This window comes from Grammomys surdaster, unplaced genomic scaffold (genome assembly GCF_004785775.1).
Source record: "Grammomys surdaster isolate TR1022 unplaced genomic scaffold, NIH_TR_1.0 205, whole genome shotgun sequence".
Taxonomy (NCBI): Eukaryota; Metazoa; Chordata; class Mammalia; order Rodentia; family Muridae; genus Grammomys; species Grammomys surdaster.
The window spans coordinates 2218898-2237511 of NW_021604650.1; the positions used below are offsets into that span (position 1 = coordinate 2218898).

The following is an 18614-nucleotide window of genomic DNA, read 5'->3' on the forward strand; positions in this document are numbered from 1 at the left end:
CCAGCGCCTGCCCTTTCTCTGCAGGGCTTCAGTGTTAGGAAGAGGGTGGGACTTAGGCTTAGCTAATAAGGCTGATGCTGTGTATGAAATTCTAACCAGAGCCAGTGGAGCTTGGCGGTTCACAGATGCGGCCTTCCAAGGATGAGGCCTGGAGGGAAAATCCATTTTGAAAGAAAATCTGAAAACACAGTGTGGTGTACATCTCTAAAACCTATAAATCCAGTATTTGCGGTGATGGTGGAGGTAGAAGGATCAAGAGTTCAAGGCCGGGGGCTGGAGAGATGGCTCAGTGGTTAAGAGCACTGACTGCTCTTCCAAAGGTCATGAGTTCAATTCCTGGCAACTACATGGTGGCTCATAACCATCTGTAATGGGGATCAGATGCCCTTTTCTGGTGTATCTGAAGACAGCAACAGTGTACTCACATACATGAAATAAATAAATCTTAAAAAAAAAGTTCAAAGGCAGTCTCAGCTATCCTGGTGGTGGCACATATTTTTAATTCTAGCATAAGGTAGGCAGCTCTCTGTGTGAGTTCAAGGCCAGTCTGGTTTACATTGTTCTTATGTTTGTTTCTGTTTTTTGGGACAGGGTTTCTCTGGCCTTGGCTATCCTGGAACTCACTCTGTAGACCAGGCTGGCCTTGAACTCAGTGATGTTCTAAAGAAAAAAAATATTGAAATGGGTCATTAAGATAGCTCAATGTGGGCCGGGCAGTGGTGGCGCACGCCTTTAATCTCAGCACTTGGGAGGCAGAGGCAGATGGATATCTGAGTTTGAGGCCAGCCTGGTCTACAGAGTGAGTTCCAGGACAGCCAGGACTATACAGAGAAACCTTGTCTGGAAAAAAACAAAAAAAAAAAACCAAAAAAACAAAAAAAAAACCCAAAACCAAAAAACAAAACAAACAAACAAACAAACAAACAAACAACAACAAAAGATAGCTCAATGGGGCTGGAGAGATGGCTCAGCAGTTAAGAGCACTGGCTGCCCTTCTAGAGGTCCTGAGTTTAATTCCCAGCAACCACATGGTGGCTCACAACCGTCTGTAATGGAATCTGATGGCCTCTTCTGGTGTGTCTGAAGACAGCTACAGTGTACTCATATGCATAAAATAAATAATTTTTTAAAAAAGAGGATAGCTCAGTGGATAAAAAACATTTGTTGAGCAAGATTGAGGATCTGAGTTCAATCCCTGGGACGGAAGGTGAAAGGAGCGAATCAACTGCACGAAGTTGTCCTTTGACCTCCACACACTTCATGCCTCCATGCCCGAGTAACCACCCCAGTAGATTTTTTTTTTTTTTTTTTTGGTTAACATACACAGTTGACTTTTTTCCCTCTGGTGCTAGAAGAGCCTCCTGGTGCATGCTAAGCAGCCCATTTAATGTTTAAAATTATCCCATGACATCTTCAGTCCCATAACCCCTTCCTGCTATGTTCCTCAAGCACTCCTTGGGGCCTCTTCCTCATGACTGAGCTGGATTCCTGTCGCCTGACTTGCTTCAGCAAGCTGGGGTCTGTTCTGGTGCTGATGCTGGGAGGGTTTGTTCCAAGGCTGGGCTCTCCGCTGGCACGGTGCTCAGAGCCAGCTCATCTTGGCCTAGGATGGCATCTTGGTCTTCATTGGTTCTAGAGCCACTGGGCCCAAAGTATTTCACCACGGCATGGACCTGTGGCAGCTCTGAGAAGGTCTCTACTGCTAACAACATGGCCAGGAGCCCCAGGAGCAAGTAACCTGGGGAGAAGAAGCGGTAGGGGCAGCTCTTAGGGTGCTCAGAATGCTCCCCACCCACTTCCCAGTGTCACCATCCACCCTGACACTTTTTGAAACTCTCAACATGGCTCCCAGTGTTCTTTGGGCTACAATGCCCATTTTGTGCTCTAAGGTAGGATTTCTTTGTGAAGTGTAGTCCCTAGTGGACTATGGGAGTTGTAGTCCAGGCCCCTTAACCTCCTCTTTTCTGGACTCACCAAGAAGTGCAAACTGCCCAAGGTGATAAATGGCGGGATGCAGGCCACGTCCATGGGCAGGCAGCAAGTCTCCTAGGCTGATAGTGCTGAGTGAGCCGAAGCAGAAGTAGATGGCTTCCAACAGGCTGCAGTCACCCTGTATACCCCACAGCACAAGTGCTGGCAGCAGCACGAAGACACCAGCCACCAGGAGGCCCAGTCCTGATGCCTGGATCAGAGCAGCCTGGGCTGGTGCCAGGTGCCATCGAACAGCTACCCAGGCACCTGGGCAACTGAACACAGGCAGCAGGCAGTGGCGCAGGGCAGCCACAAGTGCTAGAGAGGCCGGCAGCCCAAGGGCTGCATAGACCACACAGAAGGCCTTTCCACCTGAGGAGAGTGGGGCCATATGGCCATAACCTGGAAAAGAGAGAGAAGAGGGCAGCAAGCTTTTGAGTGGGATGCCCATGGCAGTCACTTTTTCTCCATCACCTCTCATAGAAGTCTGCCGTTTGGTGATGAATGCTTCAGGCTGGGGTCCCCATTCACTAGATGATTTCTTAACCTCACTGGATCACTGTTGTCTTTTCTGGAAAATTTATCCTGAAGATATATCCCCTAGGCCTTCTGTAGCTGGAACAATTTAAAGCTGACATCCTGGCTTTGAGAGATCCTTCCTCTTTCTCTGTACTTCAGATGGAGCCTGGGGAGCCTCACGCATTCTAGGCAAGTGCTCTACAACCCACGTATTTGTAGCCTGACACTGGCTTCCTGCGGTTTATCAGTTCTCATCTTAATCATTGTTTCCAAATCTTCAACCTGTGGCGTGCCATCTGCTTTCTTTCTGCAAATGTATGTCTGCCCGGCCCTGGGTTACATGGTGAGGGAAGCAGGCAAGGAAACAGGACGTTCTGCAAAGAGGCAGCGTGCACAAGAGACAGCATTTAGAGCCAAAGAAGCAGGAGCAAGAAAGGGAGAGGCAGGAGAGTGGGGCATGCTGGGAGAACAACAACGCCAGAACTCATGGGAATCAGATGTAAAGTGAGAGAGTAGTGAGGACTGGGTGGGCCAGTGGTCATGTGTTCTAGAGACAGGTTCCATCCTGCTCCAGCCAATTGGAAAACAGTTTAGAAATACATATTTCACTTTGAAAAGTATTCAGAGTATTTGCAGAACAATGAAACAAAACCAAACCCTTAGGACTATTTCTGTGCCTAAGCACATCTGTTCTAGCCAGGAATTTCACTAACGCTACCTATTTCTGCACCCTGTTGACAGGGCTCTGAGCACATCACCACTTCAGCTTCTTTTGAGAGGGTGGCTCTAAGCTGTGCTTCCTATAGCAGCTCTCTAGCCAAGAGTCTATCCCACCCTGAAGTATTCTCTGCCTGGCTTCAGGCCTATGTGACCTGGGCTTCTCTTTGGATTCAGAGTGCTGAGGGGTGGGGCCTGGGAGGTCACACCCCTCCTGGCAGCTTAAGTGGAGGCACCAGTTGGGGTGTGTTGTGTGGGGAGCCCCAGTTGTGATGTCAGGCCTGATAGGGCCGTGGCGTTGTCTAGAGCTTCGGGTGGGGGAAGGGCTTGCACCCTATAGCTCTCGGGTTCTCCTCCTGGTCTGCCTGGTGGTGGTGGTGGCCTACCGGTGGTGGTGAGGATGCTGGCAGTGAACAGCAGAGCTGAGGGCAGATCCCAGTTGCTTGTCTCTGAGCTGTTTTCCAGGCTGGAAACTCCATGGGCCTGTGCCCTCAGGACCGCACCTAGTAGCTCCTCCAGTGCCTCAGGTGGCAAGCAGGCCCTGTGCTCTGCCTGGAAGGTAGCCAGCTCAGCCTGGAGCTGGGCCTGGAGGTGGAGAGCTGGAGGGCCCTCCAGGGCCTGAAGCACCACAGCCCCAAGGCCCATGACCAGCAGGTGGGCCATAACCAGGAGCAGGTATCGGGCCCATGGCTTCAGACTCCCCATGGCATGGCACTCTGAGTCTGGGAAGGTGAGGGAGTAGGCTAAGCCACCAGTGGTACCAGGGAGGGGCTGCGAAGGGCATGGCTGGGAGGGGTGCGTGGGTAGGTGGCTGGGATGACTAGGGTGGATGTGAATGGAGGGAGGTGAGCTGGGGCACGCCCAGTTTCTGGGGCAAGACATGACAGCCATGCACTGGGGGTGGGCGGAGGAAGACACTGTGGTGAGAAAAGCCAAGCCTGGAGTGGGCCTCACACTAGTGCACATAAAGTCACGTCTCCTCAGTCACATATGTATCACTCAGTCAGACACCAGGGAAGATGACAGACATGTTTGTCCCCTCCTGGTACTCCCACAAGAAATCTGCTGACAAACCACCAGGGAGCATTCTGTGGGCAGGGCAAGCTTCCCAGGAAAACTCTTTGAAGGAAGTAATATTTCAACCAGAGAATAAGCTAGTTATGGTGCTGGAACGATGGTCTGCTCTGAGGAACACTTGTTGCCCTTCCAGAGGACCTGAGTTTGATTGCTGGTACCTACATGGTGGCTCATGACTGCCTGTGACTTTAGTTCCAGGGCATCTCACAACCTTTCTCTGGTACAAGTGTACCAGGCATACTTGTGGTAAAGACATACATGCAGGCAAAACAACCATCTATATAAAAAATATAGGGCCAAGTGTGATGCTGCATGCCTTCATTCCCTGTACAGGCAGAAGGGCAAGATTCCCATGAGTTTAAGGCTAACCTGGTCTACAAAACGAGTTCCAAGTCAGGGTGACAGAGGACCTGTCTAAAATAAAATTAAATAAAAATGTAAAGATAATAGCAGGGGAAAAAGTCTGTCATAGGAGTCAGACTATGAAGAAGGGCTGAGGAGACAGGCCTTCAAGGACATGTAGACCAAAAAAGATCTCTAGAGGATGCTGTGGCATTCTGGGTGGGATAGTGGTCATCTAAGCAGAGGGTGGGAGAGGCACCATGGGACTCAGATGGACACAGTTGGGGAGAGCATGAGGGAAGGGCACTTGGACAGGTGATGCTCCAAACTTCCTGCTCCAGCTCTTGCTGCCATCTCTTGCCTCTCTGCCTTGCTAGACTGTAGACTCGGAATGGCTACTGTGTGTAAATTGGGGGGCTTCACTCATAAACCATGGAAGGATGCTGCCCTAAGGCATGGTAGGAACCTCAAGGCCAGGTCAAGAACACCAGGGTGGGTCACTGTGCTGCCAGGTGGGTGGGTTCATTTATATCCAGGGTATGAACTAGAGACAAACACAAGGCAAACCAGAGATGTTCCCAGAGGGCTACAGGTGACAGATCTCCCTGGGGTGGAGACAACACGTCCTGGGAAAGATTCCTAGAGATGCTCTTACAGCTGGGCCCAGAAGGCAGGCAAGGACCACCTGGCAACAAGGAACATCTGGGCAAGGCATCACTTGAACGGTAGAAATGGCTCAAGTAAAACTGTGGAGTGGACAAAGCCTGGCAATGGTGAGAGGCCAGCTGAGATGGGCCCTTAAGGACTATCCAGTTGGTGGGCTTGGTTCTAGGAGTCTGCTACAAGGCATCCTAACTTTGCCTCAGGCTATTTATCTGCCCATTGTTTTAGGGGCATGAAGACAAGGACACCAGATCACCTCTGAGAAAGGTGACTGATTACATCTGGGGAGACAGCTTACAAGTTTATTTGGCTTCATCGGCTCCCCAGGCCAAGGGTCCAACCTTGGCTGGGGCAGTAGAAAGGCACCCAGAGAGCCCCAGCTCCAATAACCTCCAGGGTAGGGGTCCAGGAACCAGACCTTGGAGACAGGGGCCACAGTAACAGGACTTGGTCAAAAGTGCTGGTGACACCTGAGGTCGGCCCCTTTCCACGGACCTCCTCCCTCCCTGTACCACTCCTAGGGGCAATTCCCTGAGACAGGCTCTGGTCCTCCTAACCAGCTAGGTACAGTGTCAGGCCCCAGTGGGGCAGGTAAGTCAGGGGGGCCTACAGTTTGTAGGCATGTGGGGTGTAGCCCCCATCCAGTGTGAAGGCTTTCTGTGCAGTGTAGTGTTCCTGACCCCCAAAGGGTCAGGGTCCCTGGGGGGGAACCAAGGCAGCCACAGAGGCCTTCCTGGCTCCTCTTCCAGTGTATGCTGTGCCTCCTCTAAGGCAGCCGGAGCGTGGGGGTGTGGTCTGGCCCACTCAGGGCCCTGCTTCTGGTGCCCATGGAGCCTGAGCACCCATGTCTTTGGTCTGCGTCCTGCAGTCCTGGGAGCCTCCCCGGAAGGGGTTGGCAGGTGGGGAGTCCCAGAAGGGATCTGAGTCTGGGAATAAAGTCCACGGTGCCCGTCGGGGTGCAGGCTGTGGAGAGGGCAGGGGTGAAGGCCGTGGCCCAGCTGACACAAAGCTCCATGGGTCAATACGGCTACGGAGTGGTGAAGGCCGAGGTCGGCTGATGAGGCCCAAAGGTGGTGAGCGAGGGGTCCCAGGGGTGCCAGGAGCAGAGCGGGATATTCCTGGTGGGGGTGAAACAGTTCTTCCTATGGGTGTATAAAAGGGGTACATGGTTAGGCACCCACTAATTCTTAGACGTCCCTTGGAGGAACTGCCCTGCTTTTGCCTGAGCTTCTAGCATTTCAGTGAGTTATGCAATTGCTTCCCGGGTTCTAAGGCTCTTTATGTCCATGATATGTCTGTTTGTTACAGTTTCGGGGTCAGGCTGTCGTAGATCTCTCTGGGTTTGGTGACTTACTAGCTGTGGGAAACCCAAGCCTTTGCATCTATATGCTCTGTGCTCCTTATATTTCCTTCTCAGCTGGTGAGACAGCTTAGCAGTCACAGGGGCCTGCTGCTAAGACTAACAATCCAAGTTCAAACCCTGGAACGCAGGCAGTGGGAGGAGAGAACCGACCCCTGAGAGCTATCCACATCTGCACTGTGGTATGTGTGGCCCCACAAGGAACAAATAAATGTAAAAATAAATTAATTTCCTCATCTAGCCTGGCATGGTGGAACATGCCTGTTATATTGGAACTTGAGATGCTGAGACAGGAGGACTGAGATTTGAGCCCAGCCTGGGCTACATAGGGAGATCTTGCTTCAAACAATCAATCAAACAAACAAAATATCTCATCTAAGAACTGGGCATAAGAATGCTTCATACTCAGATTATAATTTAGAGTAATAATTTCTATACAGAATGGTTACAGTACTTGGCGCAACCAATCAATAGGAGTCTGTCACCATTACAGAGATTTCTGTATTTCACAGCTGAACCTAGAGAGCTCTACCAACAGCCACAGAGCCTACGGATCTGGTTTGGGTACTCATCTGTCTGTGGTCCTCTGAGCTCCTAGCCATTCTTCCCTTCTTCGATGGCTCTGTCTCCCCATTAGTCTTAGAGTCACTTACCACGTGTCTCTTCCCGCCGAGGGCTCTTGGCTGATGGCTGGCCAGAGGGAACACCTAGGTCCAGCAATAAGGGTCCAGGGGTCGGTAGGCCATGGGCATCAGGTGTTGTTTGTGAGAGGCGGATGAGCGGGGTGGAGGGCAGCTCAGGTGGGCAGGGTGAGGGCATTTGTGCAGGGGGTGGTACTGTGGGGGACTCCCCGCGTTCACGGCTCAGGCCTCCTGGAGGCTGCAGGTCTCGGCCAAGGCCTAGGGAAGCCAGCAGAGCAGTTCCCCGGAGCAGCGCACGCTGGATCAGTTTAGGTGTCCCAGAGCTATTGCCCCGTTCTGTGGGCCCAGACCGCCGTGGCTCCTCTGGCTCCAGGCTAGGCCTTGGAGGATTACCTGCGAGTGTCAGTGACACAGGTTAGAGTGAAGCTAGTGTGAGCATCCTGGGTGGCTTTAGAACAAGAACTGAGTTTTCAGGGCTGGAGAGGTGGCTCAGTGGTTAAGAGCACTGACTGTTCTTCCAGAGGTCCTGAGTTCAATTCCCAGCAACCACATGGTGGCTCACAACCATCTGTAATGGGATCTGATGTCCTCTTCTGGTTATGTCTGAAGACAGGGACAGTGTACTCACATGCCTTTCCCTTCCTTGTGCCAGGCACCCAGCTGACCAGTCAGGGGTTCTGGGTTAGCTGGAGAAAGACACAGAAGACTGGAGAGTGTGAGCTTCTGCTGTCAGCAGGATTTAGCTTAGAGTTCTGTTGGCTCAGGGAGCCCTCTTTTTAAAAAACTAATTTATTTGTATGAATACTTTTGCCTACATGTATGTGTGTCTGCATACTACCACACATGCCTGGTACTTATAGGTCAGAAGAGGGCATGGATCCCCTGGAACAAATTAATAATAAAAAATGTAAAAAAAAAATCTAAAAGCATTAAAATAAGCAAGAGAAAACTGACAGAAGAAAGTGAGTGGAGCCTGGGACCCCGCAGGGTGGGCGCAGGTCCTGAGATCAGTTCTGAGTCCATCCCTAAGTGAAGTGACTTGTCCAAGGTAACCTGCCTAGAATTTAAAGTTGCCCCTAAGCTCCCTGAATGTCTGAGCTAGCCATCCTGCTCCTGAGGACATGATGACAGCATGAGAGGCTTGACCAGGAGATGAAACCAACTTGCTTTCAAGGTGCTTTGGGTTGGTGAGTGGCTCCTGGCAACATCCTTTTGGCAAGTTTCTGTCAGTGCAGGCTGACTGCAGGCCGCCTAAGAAAAGCCATTATTTTCCCTATTTCAGGTATAGAAGGTGAAGCTTAAAAGAAGAAAGTAAGCTACCTCAAACCCCCAGCTAGGGGCTCTAACCAGAGAAGATGTGGCTTCCACATTCTCAGTGGGCTTCCTGGGAAGCTTTCCTACTATACGAACTACTCAGGAAGCTAAGTGGGGCTCCAACACCAGAGGGGTGAGGGCTTGTCTCAGCTCAGTACTATCCAGTCTCCACAGAGTCAAGCAAGCTGTGGCTTGTCTAGGGGACCCTATACCAACCTAGGGACCATCCTCAGGGGTCCCAGCCCTACCTGCTACACACAGCAGAATATAGACCCTAGACCAGTGCTTCCCAACCCGTGGGTCACGGCACCTTTGGGGACCGAGCCACCCTTTCACAGGGATCACCTCAGACCATTGGAAAACACGGATATTCACATTATGACTCATGACAGAAACAAAATTATAGTTATGAAGTAGCAATGAAAATAATTTTAAGGTTGTGGGTCACCACAGCATGTGGAACTGTATTAAAGTGTTACAGAGTTAGGAAGGCTGGGAACCACTGCCCTAGACCCTAGTTTAACGTCTTAGCTAGAGCCCTGTTCACCAAACTGTGCAGCTCTGCCGATTCAGCACCACACACAAAGCCATCACCTCTGTCTGCCTGTCTCTGTAGTAAATACAACAACACTTATCGGCCTTCACCTATCTGTCAAGTAGATATTGTCACTGGTTCCTTTTTACAGAGGAGAAAACTGAGGTACAGAGAAGTGAAGTGGGTCACTGTAGAGACTGGCAGAACAGGGATTTGAACCAGGGTTGATCTGATCCAGAGACTGGCCCTTAGGGTTCCCTCTTCTAAGGCATGTTGTCTTCCTTCCGGTGAGGCTGTTATCTCACAGAGAACGGAACAGTCCTGAACATCCCCGGATGCAGATGCAGGTCCGGGGTCTCTTCCTGTCTCCTTTTCCTCTTATCCACCCATGGGCTCCCAGAAGGGACTGTATAAAGCACTGTGGAAGCCGTTAACATGGCCCCACCTCTTCTGGGTGCCAATGGATGAAACCATTCCCTGTTTTCCAGAGACTGTTGAGGGTACAGTGCTGCACAGGACCCTAAAAGTCCTCAACAGGAGGACTAGTATCTCGAAGCCCTGAGGCCTCAGGTAAGTCCACTCTGTGGGCCTGGAGGCCAGACCTGGTGACCTGGGCTCTAGGTCTGGCTCTGTGCAGCGTGACCTTTAGTTCTTTCTCTTGAGTTTTTAAGGCATCTCTGCCCACTGGCTCAGTCCACCCTAGTATTCCAGAAAGAATCCAGCAAGGTCTGACAGGGGAGACAAGGTCCTTACTCACTGTTGAGCGCTGGGGGAGTGGAAGGGGATCCTAGCGGGGACGATCAGTCCACCCTAGTACCCCAGAAAGAATCCAGCAAGGTCTGACAGGGGAGACAAGGTCCTTACTCACCGTTGAGCGCTGGGGGAGTGGAAGGGGACCCTAGCGGGGATGAGTCATCTGAATCTAGGTACCACGTGGCTTCATCCATGCGGGACCTTCTCCTGGAGAGGGAGCATGCTTGTGAGTCTTAGGGCTCTAAAGAGTAGAATGACAGGGGTGTGGGACACTGAGGTACTTACCTCCCATTCTGGGCCTCCCCAGGCTTGGGGGAACTGGGACCCCAGGCCCAGCAAGCACGCCTCTCTCCATTGCTTGAATCTTCAAGACGTCTAGGGGACTGGCGACCCCAAGTCTGGCCTGATTCTGCAGGTTCCACTGTAAGGGAACACCACAGGTCAGAGTCCATCCTTGTCCTCCTGCATCCTAATAGCCACGATAGTAGGGTGGGCTGGACTTAGGGGGGACTAGGTCCTGGGCTAGCAATGAGGAAGTTTGAATATGTACTCTGCCACTTACTGGTTACATGGAAAATTACTCTTTTCGAATTTCTCACTGACACTTAGTAATCCACTAGAATTATTGAGTTAATATTTGCAAAGCATTCAGGAAAATAAAGAATATATGACCAAGTGCAGTGCATAGGCCTTTAATCCTGGCACTTAAGTACATCTCTGAGTTCCAAGCTGGCCAAGGCTACAAAGTTGAGACCTTGTCTCAAAAACGAAACAAAAAAACCCAAAAGCATGATATGATACAATTACTTGAGGGGAGTGGTTGTTTTTGGAGGGACCTTAAAGGTAAAAGTCGAGATGAAGGGGAGGGCAGCCTGAAAGCAGAGTATAGTGAGGGACTAGTACGTAGTAACAGGGTATCGTGAGGGAAGGCAAGGTAGACCACGTTTCTTACACTGGATGGCTCGGAACCGAGGGAAGGTGGGTGAGTCCCCAGCCCCAACCTCGAACACGTTTCTCCTTCGGTCAAGGCCAGGAGAGGCCTGCACAGTGATGCGGTGTTTGAAATCTGGTATTTGGGAAAGGAAAGGTTTTAAGGATGCACTCAAAACCGCAGGGACCCTTAGGAAGCTCCCAGGCTTCTCCCACAGTGGCAACAGTAGCTGTGTGCTTGGGGGTGCTTCACTACATTCCTGTCTCGAGGCTTTCAGTAAAGGGAGCCAAGTGGTCCCCCCCACCCCCATCACCAGCACAAACTGGTGGAGAAATAAGTTTACTGTGTGGGCAGGCTGGGCCCCACCCTCTAGTCCTCAGAACTCTTCTGAGCACCACTGGCAGCCCGACATGCAAATATCTGTCAGGACCCGCCCAGAGACAGAAAAGAAAATCTCAACCCAAAAATAAACCCCTCCTTATTCCAGCTGGTCAAGGCACCAAAAGCCTAAACCAGCACACAAGCCCGATCGCACGCCCCGGCGCCAGCAGCCAATGGCACAGAGGCGTCCCGGAGCCCCGCCCCTTACCCAGGGGCATGCTGATGCGTTCTCCGCCGTCCCTGGCTCGGAGCTTGCTCCGCTTGAAGGTGCCGCGGCGGCGGCGCACGTGTGGCCGTTCTCGGTCCACCTGCTGCAGCAGCAGCGTCAGCTCGCGCTCGAACACCTCCAGCTCCCACTGCGCCAGCAGGTGCTCACGCCGTCGCAGCTGCTCTGCCTGGGACCGCTGCTCGCGGGCTGCGCGCGTCAGTTCCTCCTCGCGGCTCAGTAATTCCTATGCTCCGGAACAGTGAAGGAGGTGGAGTTAGCTAGGCATTGACCCAGACCTCTCACCTTACTCTCTACCCTATCTCGTGTCCCGCATTCTTCCCACCTTTTCCTTGGCCCGCAGCTCATCAAAGAGGCTCTGGATCTCGCGTTTCCAGCCCTCCTGCATGGAATGGAAGGAGTCCCGTGGCATCTCCCGCAGCACCTGTGCCTCTAGAGCTTCCAACTGCTGCAGGATGGAGGCGAAGTCAGGCCTGCGGTGGGGGTCCTGTGCCCAGCAATCTAATGGGGCAGGATAAGAGGTCTGTGAGTATTTGTGTCTGGGCCCAGGGAGTTCTGCCCCCACTTCCCCAGCCCCATTCTCTTACCAGCCATGAGTTGTGCGAAGGGCTCAGGGCAGGTGGATGGGATGGGTAATGTTAACTTGTTTACAGCCACACCATAGGCTACCGCAAGACAGTCGATACCACGGTACGGCACCTCCCCAGTCAGCAGTTCCCACAGCAGCACCCCAAAGCTGTAGGGGAGACAAGAGATTTGTATGTTCATCTCAAAGCAAGGAGGAATGAAATGGTTTGGAGTCCTGGCTTCAGCCTGTCTGACCACCCCTGGTCTTAGGCATCTCTTCTCACCCTCTGCAGCCCCACACTGTCCATCCCGACTAGGGCTGTACCTCCAGACGTCGCTGCCCTTTGAGAAGGTGGAGGCCTTGATAACCTCGGGAGCCATCCAAGCATAGGTCCCCGCAGCACTCATCTGGGTGGTTTTGTGCCACTCTCGGGCGAGGCCAAAGTCAGTAATCTTTAGGGTCTTATGCTCCATGTCGTCACCCTCAATGGGCTGCAGCAGCAGGACTGGGGAAGAAGAGGAGCAGGATTGTGGGGTGGAGAGGAGAGGTAAGGGCTAGGAGAAGAGCAGGTGCCTCTGACAGACATCCTGGCCAGGCCCTGAGTACACACAGGCGGCTGGTGAGGAGCCGGCTTGAGGAGTTCACAGCTGGGGGGTGGGAGAGACTTAATTACTCAAGAAACAACTAGCACACATTTACTGGCAGGAGATTAAGTTGCTGCCTCTTACATACCAAAGGCCAAAATTTTACACTTAGTTCTAACTAAAACAGACAACCTAAACTAAACCAAATGAAACAAACAAAACCATGAATTATTATCATTTTACAGGTGAGCAAATAGCAGGGAAATGATCAAGGTCACAGCAAACAGATTCTATTCAGCCTATGGCTCCAAAGCTAGCGTTCTAGCTTTTCCTAACACTGAATGGAATAAAAACTATAATGTGGTCGGTTTTCAGTGTTGGTGGCTCTGCTTTAAAGAGAAACCGGAGCCAGGCATGGTGGCACATTCTTTTAATCCCAGCACTCAGGAGGCAGAGGCAGGTGGATCTCTTGAGTTCAAGGTTAAAGGTCAGCCTGATCTACAAATGGAGTTCCAGGACAGCCAGGACTACACAGGGAAACTAAACTATCTGGACACACACACACACGGGGAGGGGGTGCAGGGAGGGGAGAAGAAGAGGAGAGAGGAGAGAGAATCCTGTGTCTTGCCACTTTGCTGAGGCAGGAGTATGAATCAGAACTTAGGCTAGGGAACAGGAGGGAAGCCCTTAATGAGCAAAGAAGTTCTCCTGGAGGTCATTGCACTGTGACTGTCACAGCGTCTCACAGCAGAAGACTTCGGAAGATGTCTATGGCTGGAGTGATGTGGAGGGGTGTGTGTATGTGTTTGTGTGAAGGTTTTGGTCACACTTGGCAGGGGTGTTTGGTCCAAGTGTAGTTACCACTCTCAGAACGAGAGAGGCAACATCTTAGAAATCTCTTGCCAGGACAAGAGCAATTCAAGTCAGAAGCTTAGAATAGAAGAGGACAAAGTCAGAATCATCAAGGGCCCATTTGTAGTGAGCAGTGCCTTCTGTTTTGAACATGTGGCAGGCACATCCCCCAGCTCTCTTACACAGGGTGTCAGTCAGGGCTGCGATGTGAGGAAGAGGGGGAGGGCACCCATGTGGCCAGGTGAGCCAGGGAGGGCTTCTTAGAGGGGGAATCATACCAGGCTTTTTATCTTTGAAAGCCTGAAGCCAGAACCTGTTTATGCTGCTGGCCAAGCCCTACAGTTTCATGGGTGATTCGGCATTACTGGCCAACTCCAACCAGAGCCATCCATTCCCAGGGCCTCTTATGCTTGACTCTGTTTCCTTGAGGGCCCCTCCCACTCTCAGCTGTTTCAATTCTGGTGCTCCTCAGAGCTCAGACTCTACTACCTCTGGGCGCCACTATCTATTCCAGGCTCCAGCCTCCCTCTTATATGGCACGTTTTAAACTTGGAACTCTAGGGAAGACAGCAGTGACATGCTCTACCTACTATCACCATACCCTGCATGGCTTTTCTTATTCCCCACTGCTGGCAGACTTCTTTCAGTTTCTCCTGGTTTAGAGAATGGTGCTGACTCCACTTGCTCCTCTTCTGCACTAGGATTGAGTCTGGCTCAGATAAGGCAGAGGATGACAACAAACGTACCTCACACAGTTGTCAAGGAGTCTTAGACCAGTTCAGACATTGAAAAGCCTTTAACCTGGGCCTGACACGTGGCAGAACTGTTCTCAATGTCTTTCGGCATAGAGATCCTGTGCTCACGTCTGTCAGAGCCCACTCTTGCCCTTAATCCTAACTTCCGCCCTCCAGTCGCAGGTCAGCCCGCCAAAGGGAGCAGGGACCCGTTGTTAGGCCTGTGCAAGCTCATGTCAGGAGGAACCACAACAGGCTGGGGCAGGATGGGGAGAGAGCATAGGTTCTCTCTGGAGCCAGGCCCCACCCTCAACCGAGGACTTGTTACTGTCTCTACCACACATGGGTGCCCACAGACAGGCAGAGCGCACACTGCATCGTGTTCTTAGGCAGGGAGCCAACCTGCCTCTTTTTTGGTTGTGGAATCTTAATTCTAGTAAGAGGCAGCAGTCTCAGGCCTTTATAGCCATTCTGCTGCCTCCCCGTCTCCACTCTGGTTTGTGCCAAGCACCTCAGCTATGTATCCTCAGCTTCCCTCCAGGTTATTTTGCATCCTGCCTGGGTCCTGAATTCCTCAGAACCGAAGTTTTTGTTGTGATGCTTGATGGAGGCCTTGGACGTGGGAGCTCGGGCCACCCAGAGAGCCAAGCCCGGGGCAGCCTCATGGTCATCTCCTTACTGTCCCCCACCCCCTCCTGCCTTTGTCAGGCTAGGGAGTAGCCTGGCCAGCTCACACCTCTTCCGCTTTCCTCTCATGGTCCCTACTTCTCCTTTCTAGGAGGCCTGGGCCAACTGGGGGGGGGGTGTTCTTTGGGGGCAAATTGGGGGAGGTCAGGTCCAGGCCGGGCTGGCTGGTCAGTCCTGTGACTCGTGGGCCTAGAGAATTCCCCCTTCTCTCCCAGCCAGGCTTCCTCACAAGGCCCCCTTTGTCCAGGAAAATCATGCCTTTGTTCCGGCCTGAATCCCCCCCCCCCAGCTCAGGGACTCCCCCCACCCCAATCCCACAGACAGCAACTCGGGCCTAGGACTGGGACTGTGAAGTTAGATGCCAGGCTCAGAAGCTGAGGGCACCTTGCCTGCCCTTCACCACCACCCAGACTCTGAGAGGGAAGCAGGGGAACTAGGGCTTGGGGGGTGCACAATCCCTGGCTCCTTCCTCTCCCGAAACCCCTCCACCCCCAGCTCTTTCCTCCCTTGCAGGCAGCTGGGCCAGGGAGGGAACAGGGGCTGGAGCTGGGGCAGGAAGCCAGCCCAGGGGCAGCAGGAAACACAGGAAGCGGTGTGGAGGGTGGGGAACAGGGGCCTGGACTATTGTTCCATTTTTTTCTGGAAAGAGAACGGAGGAAAAACAGAAGACAGGAGCCCCCACCCCTGGGCCTTCGGGGAATCCCCCTCGGGCTAGTGGAGGGAGCATTGTGGGGGTCCCTATGTGCTTTGGGCCCAGGCATTCTGCTCTATAGATGGTAGGGGGTACTTAACTGGCAAGGAACTCGGTCTCCCTGGTTCTGCTGTTTTCCTCTAGCCCCTGCGTTACAGTAGCCAATGCCAAGAGCCTTAAGATGTCTGTGCTGATGCCCCTAAGAATCTCTGCACTCTAATTCAGTCATCTCATGGAGCACCGCTTCCTGTACACTCCCTGCGTTCCCAGCCTGTGCACTCCGCTCCAGCAGACCCAGGTCCTGCTGTCCCCACATTGCTGGACTCTCCCTCTGAGCCTGTACTGTGGTCAGGCTCTGCCCAAACACCCACCCAACCAAGCACTTCACTAAATGCTGCCTGTTCTGGACTGGCTTGAAGCCTGCCCACTCAGGAAGCTGTCTGAACCTGTCACCAATTTTTCCTGGGCCTATGACAGGCAGCGAATGGAAGTCCGAGATAGTGAGAGATGGAGTCTCCCTTCATATTTGCATCCCTGACTTGGGGACCCACTGCTTGCTGGGTATCCTGGGTCAGGGCTCCTGAAGGTCCTTAAGCTGCTCCGACCTCATTGTTCCCATACTAGGAAGGCTGAAACTGAGGTTCTGAGTTGAAGGAATCAGCTGGAGAACATGTAGTCAGGAAAGAGTGGGATGGACCAGTCTTGCTCTTCAGCAGGGAGGAGTGTCTTCCCTTCTGAGAGCTCTGTCCTCAAGGAGCTGCCTAAGGGGAAGGGAGAGCAGCAACACCATGTTTATAAATTTCAGGGAAGCAGCTTCCAGGAGACTTTCCTGAGGTGGTGACCATGGTAAGGCAGGGTGCTGAAGGCCCACCTGAGAGAGCTCAGTTTTAAAAACTTGTTAAAACTTCAGCTAAAGGCTGGGATCAGGAACTTCTAGGGCAGAGGCAGAACTCTGTCAGGTTCCTGGGATTCCTGTTTTGGGGTCACTGATAGGCCATGGGTATTCCCTGGATATCTAATACTTCTCTCAGGAGGGAGCCCGTGACGCCAGCGTCTCCCTAACTAGGCTTAGCTGAGATGAGATGTGTGTACCTGGGCCTAGGCTGGGCAGTGCTCCTGGCCTCCCCATTCCCCCACTTCATGCCCCTTGAAACTCACTGTTGTTGGACTTCAAATCTCGGTGTATCACAGGCACTAGAGCCTCACAGTGCAGGTAGTGCATCCCTCGGGCAATCTGCACAGCCCAGTTGACCAGCACATGTGGGGGCACACGCCGACCAGCCAGGGCACGGCTAAGAGGCCCACCAGCTGCATACTCCATCACCAGGCATAGGTTTGGCTCCTCCAGGCACACAGCTTTGAGGGCAATGATGTTGGGATGTGCCAGCATGGCAAAAAGCCGGGCCTCCTGTCGAACACTCTCAGCTGTTACACTGATGTCCTCATCAGGATCCTGTCGGGCTGCTTTCACAGCTACCAGCTCCCCTCGCCAGCTGCCACGGTAGACCTTGCCGAAGCCACCAATGCCGATCACCTCCTCCAGTCGCAGCTCCTGGAAGCTGGCCACCTCACAGGGGGGTGGGCCTCCACCCCGAGATACATAGTTGGATGGAAAAATGCCCACCTGGCCACCCACCTGGCCCGCCCACCAGCCCTCATCTCCTGAGATGGCTGCATCCCTGGACAGCACCTCCACACGGTCGCCCTTCCTCAGGGCTAGTTCGTCCTGCCCATTGGGCTCATAGTCGAACAGGGCTGTCCAGACAGGATTGGCATAAGCTGCTGTTGCCTTCGGGGACCCCTCCGGCCGGACTCCACCAGTACCCCCGCCGCCCCCACTGCCACTGCCGTTCCATGACCCCAGTGGGCTCTTGAGGAAGAGGTTCTTCAAGGGCTCCATGGCAGGGAGCCGGCGTTGGAATGTGTGGGGGACCTTCTTCGGGTGCCCGTGGTATCCACTCCCGCTGGCTTGTGAGGCCCTAGTGCCGGAACCTGGGCATCCTGGCCTTGGCCCTCAGCCCCAGACCCACGCCTCTCTGGGGAGCCAGGAGTGTCGCCTCCCGGCCCCCCGCATCTCGGGCTTCTGAAGGAGGGCACCAAGGGCAGTGTGGTCAGGCTGGAGGGGTGGGGCCCACTGGCCTCCGGGGCCTCACCATGGCTGAATTGGAGCGGCAGAGAGTCCTTTAGTCCCGAAGTAGTCCAGGGAACCTGGCTCCAGCGCCCGCCTACTGTAAGGTGGGGCCTGCCAGGGTCAGCGCCTGGACTCTGGTTGTTGTTTTCAGGCACAAGAGGTAAGAGAGAGTCCCCAATTGAGCCGAAGCTACCTCTTCTCGGGCTAGTGCCTTTGGCCTCGACAGCTCCGACCCCGTTCCCTCTTCCTCCTCCCTTTGTACTTTGGCCCCGGGGGCGGGAGGCAGAGGTGGAGGGTGGAGTTTCACTTTTTTCCGCTCTTCTCCCTCCTGCAGGAAACAGCATCAGATGACGCGGGCGGGTTGCACCGCTCCCCTCCCGGAGGCTCCCGGCAGCTGTGCACGGGAGTTCCCGGGGAGGTTGGCCAAGAGAGGTAGAAGGCGGGCAAGGTAGTTCTTCCCGCCTCCCCCGCCCCCAAACACACCATCACAGCTCCAAGCCTTACGTTAGGTGCTCTACCGCTCAGGGTCGAAGTGGATCTCTGCAAAGACAGAAGAATCCTTGTGTCTGAATTCTCATCAGCAAAATCACCCTGTGATTGCCCCCAAAACCCAAATTTGGTCTTGACTACGAAGTTGCAGAACTCTTTTAAGTTTCGTCCTTTTCATATATGAAAGAACAAGATACCCTGCTTTTTTTCAATGCTAGAGAGGGAGGTGAGTAGAGAAGTTTGGAACTTCAGAATTGGCTTACACGTGAGGCTTTTGGAACCATTTAAAATTATCTGCCTTTCACCTAAGAAGCAATCAAGTTTTTCGTGTCCTTTCCCCAAGAGGCAAAAACCTGAAACTGTTGTTCAGAACTTTGCCCGAAATTAGATTCAGACAGAGTTGAAGGGCCTTCAACAACCTCTTCGTTATTAGTTCATCACTTATCTT

The 18614-nt window shown here is 52.9% G+C and overlaps 2 protein-coding genes across 2 annotated transcripts; both read right to left on the reverse strand.

The window, feature by feature from the left end:
• Positions 1-1365: 1365 nt before the first annotated feature.
• Kcnk7 (potassium two pore domain channel subfamily K member 7) lies at positions 1366-3912 on the reverse strand. The gene is made up of 3 exons (XM_028771301.1): positions 3594-3912; positions 1975-2373; positions 1366-1738 (listed from the first exon to the last, which is right to left on the reverse strand). Exons 1-3 carry the CDS (start codon positions 3910-3912, stop codon positions 1506-1508), a joined length of 951 nt encoding a protein of 316 aa, XP_028627134.1. The 3' UTR covers positions 1366-1505.
• A 1657-nt stretch (positions 3913-5569) lies between these two features.
• Map3k11 (mitogen-activated protein kinase kinase kinase 11) lies at positions 5570-17947 on the reverse strand. The gene is made up of 10 exons (XM_028771076.1): positions 16705-17947; positions 12323-12503; positions 12018-12166; positions 11756-11931; positions 11413-11656; positions 10845-10958; positions 10178-10313; positions 10008-10099; positions 7303-7683; positions 5570-6431 (listed from the first exon to the last, which is right to left on the reverse strand). Exons 1-10 carry the CDS (start codon positions 17444-17446, stop codon positions 6094-6096), a joined length of 2553 nt encoding a protein of 850 aa, XP_028626909.1. The 5' UTR covers positions 17447-17947; the 3' UTR covers positions 5570-6093.
• Positions 17948-18614: the final 667 nt, after the last annotated feature.

What these genes read in the sequence shown, in the direction of transcription:
- Kcnk7 (XM_028771301.1), bottom strand. Translation starts at nt 3,912, where the DNA reads ATGGGGAGTCTGAAGCCATGGGCCCGATACCTGCTCCTGGTTATGGCC. An exon ending in CAGCATCCTCACCACCACCG is followed by an intron (nt 2,374 to 3,593) that starts GTAGGCCACCAC and finishes TCTCTTTTCCAG; the next exon opens with GTTATGGCCATATGGCCCCA. An exon ending in TGGGCAGTTTGCACTTCTTG is followed by an intron (nt 1,739 to 1,974) that starts GTGAGTCCAGAA and finishes TCTTCTCCCCAG; the next exon opens with GTTACTTGCTCCTGGGGCTC.
- Map3k11 (XM_028771076.1), bottom strand. Translation starts at nt 17,446, where the DNA reads ATGGAGCCCTTGAAGAACCTCTTCCTCAAGAGCCCACTGGGGTCATGG. An exon ending in AAGGGCAGCGACGTCTGGAG is followed by an intron (nt 12,167 to 12,322) that starts GTACAGCCCTAG and finishes TCTCCCCTACAG; the next exon opens with CTTTGGGGTGCTGCTGTGGG. An exon ending in TCGGTTCCGAGCCATCCAGT is followed by an intron (nt 10,314 to 10,844) that starts GTAAGAAACGTG and finishes GTTCCCTTACAG; the next exon opens with TGGAACCTGCAGAATCAGGC.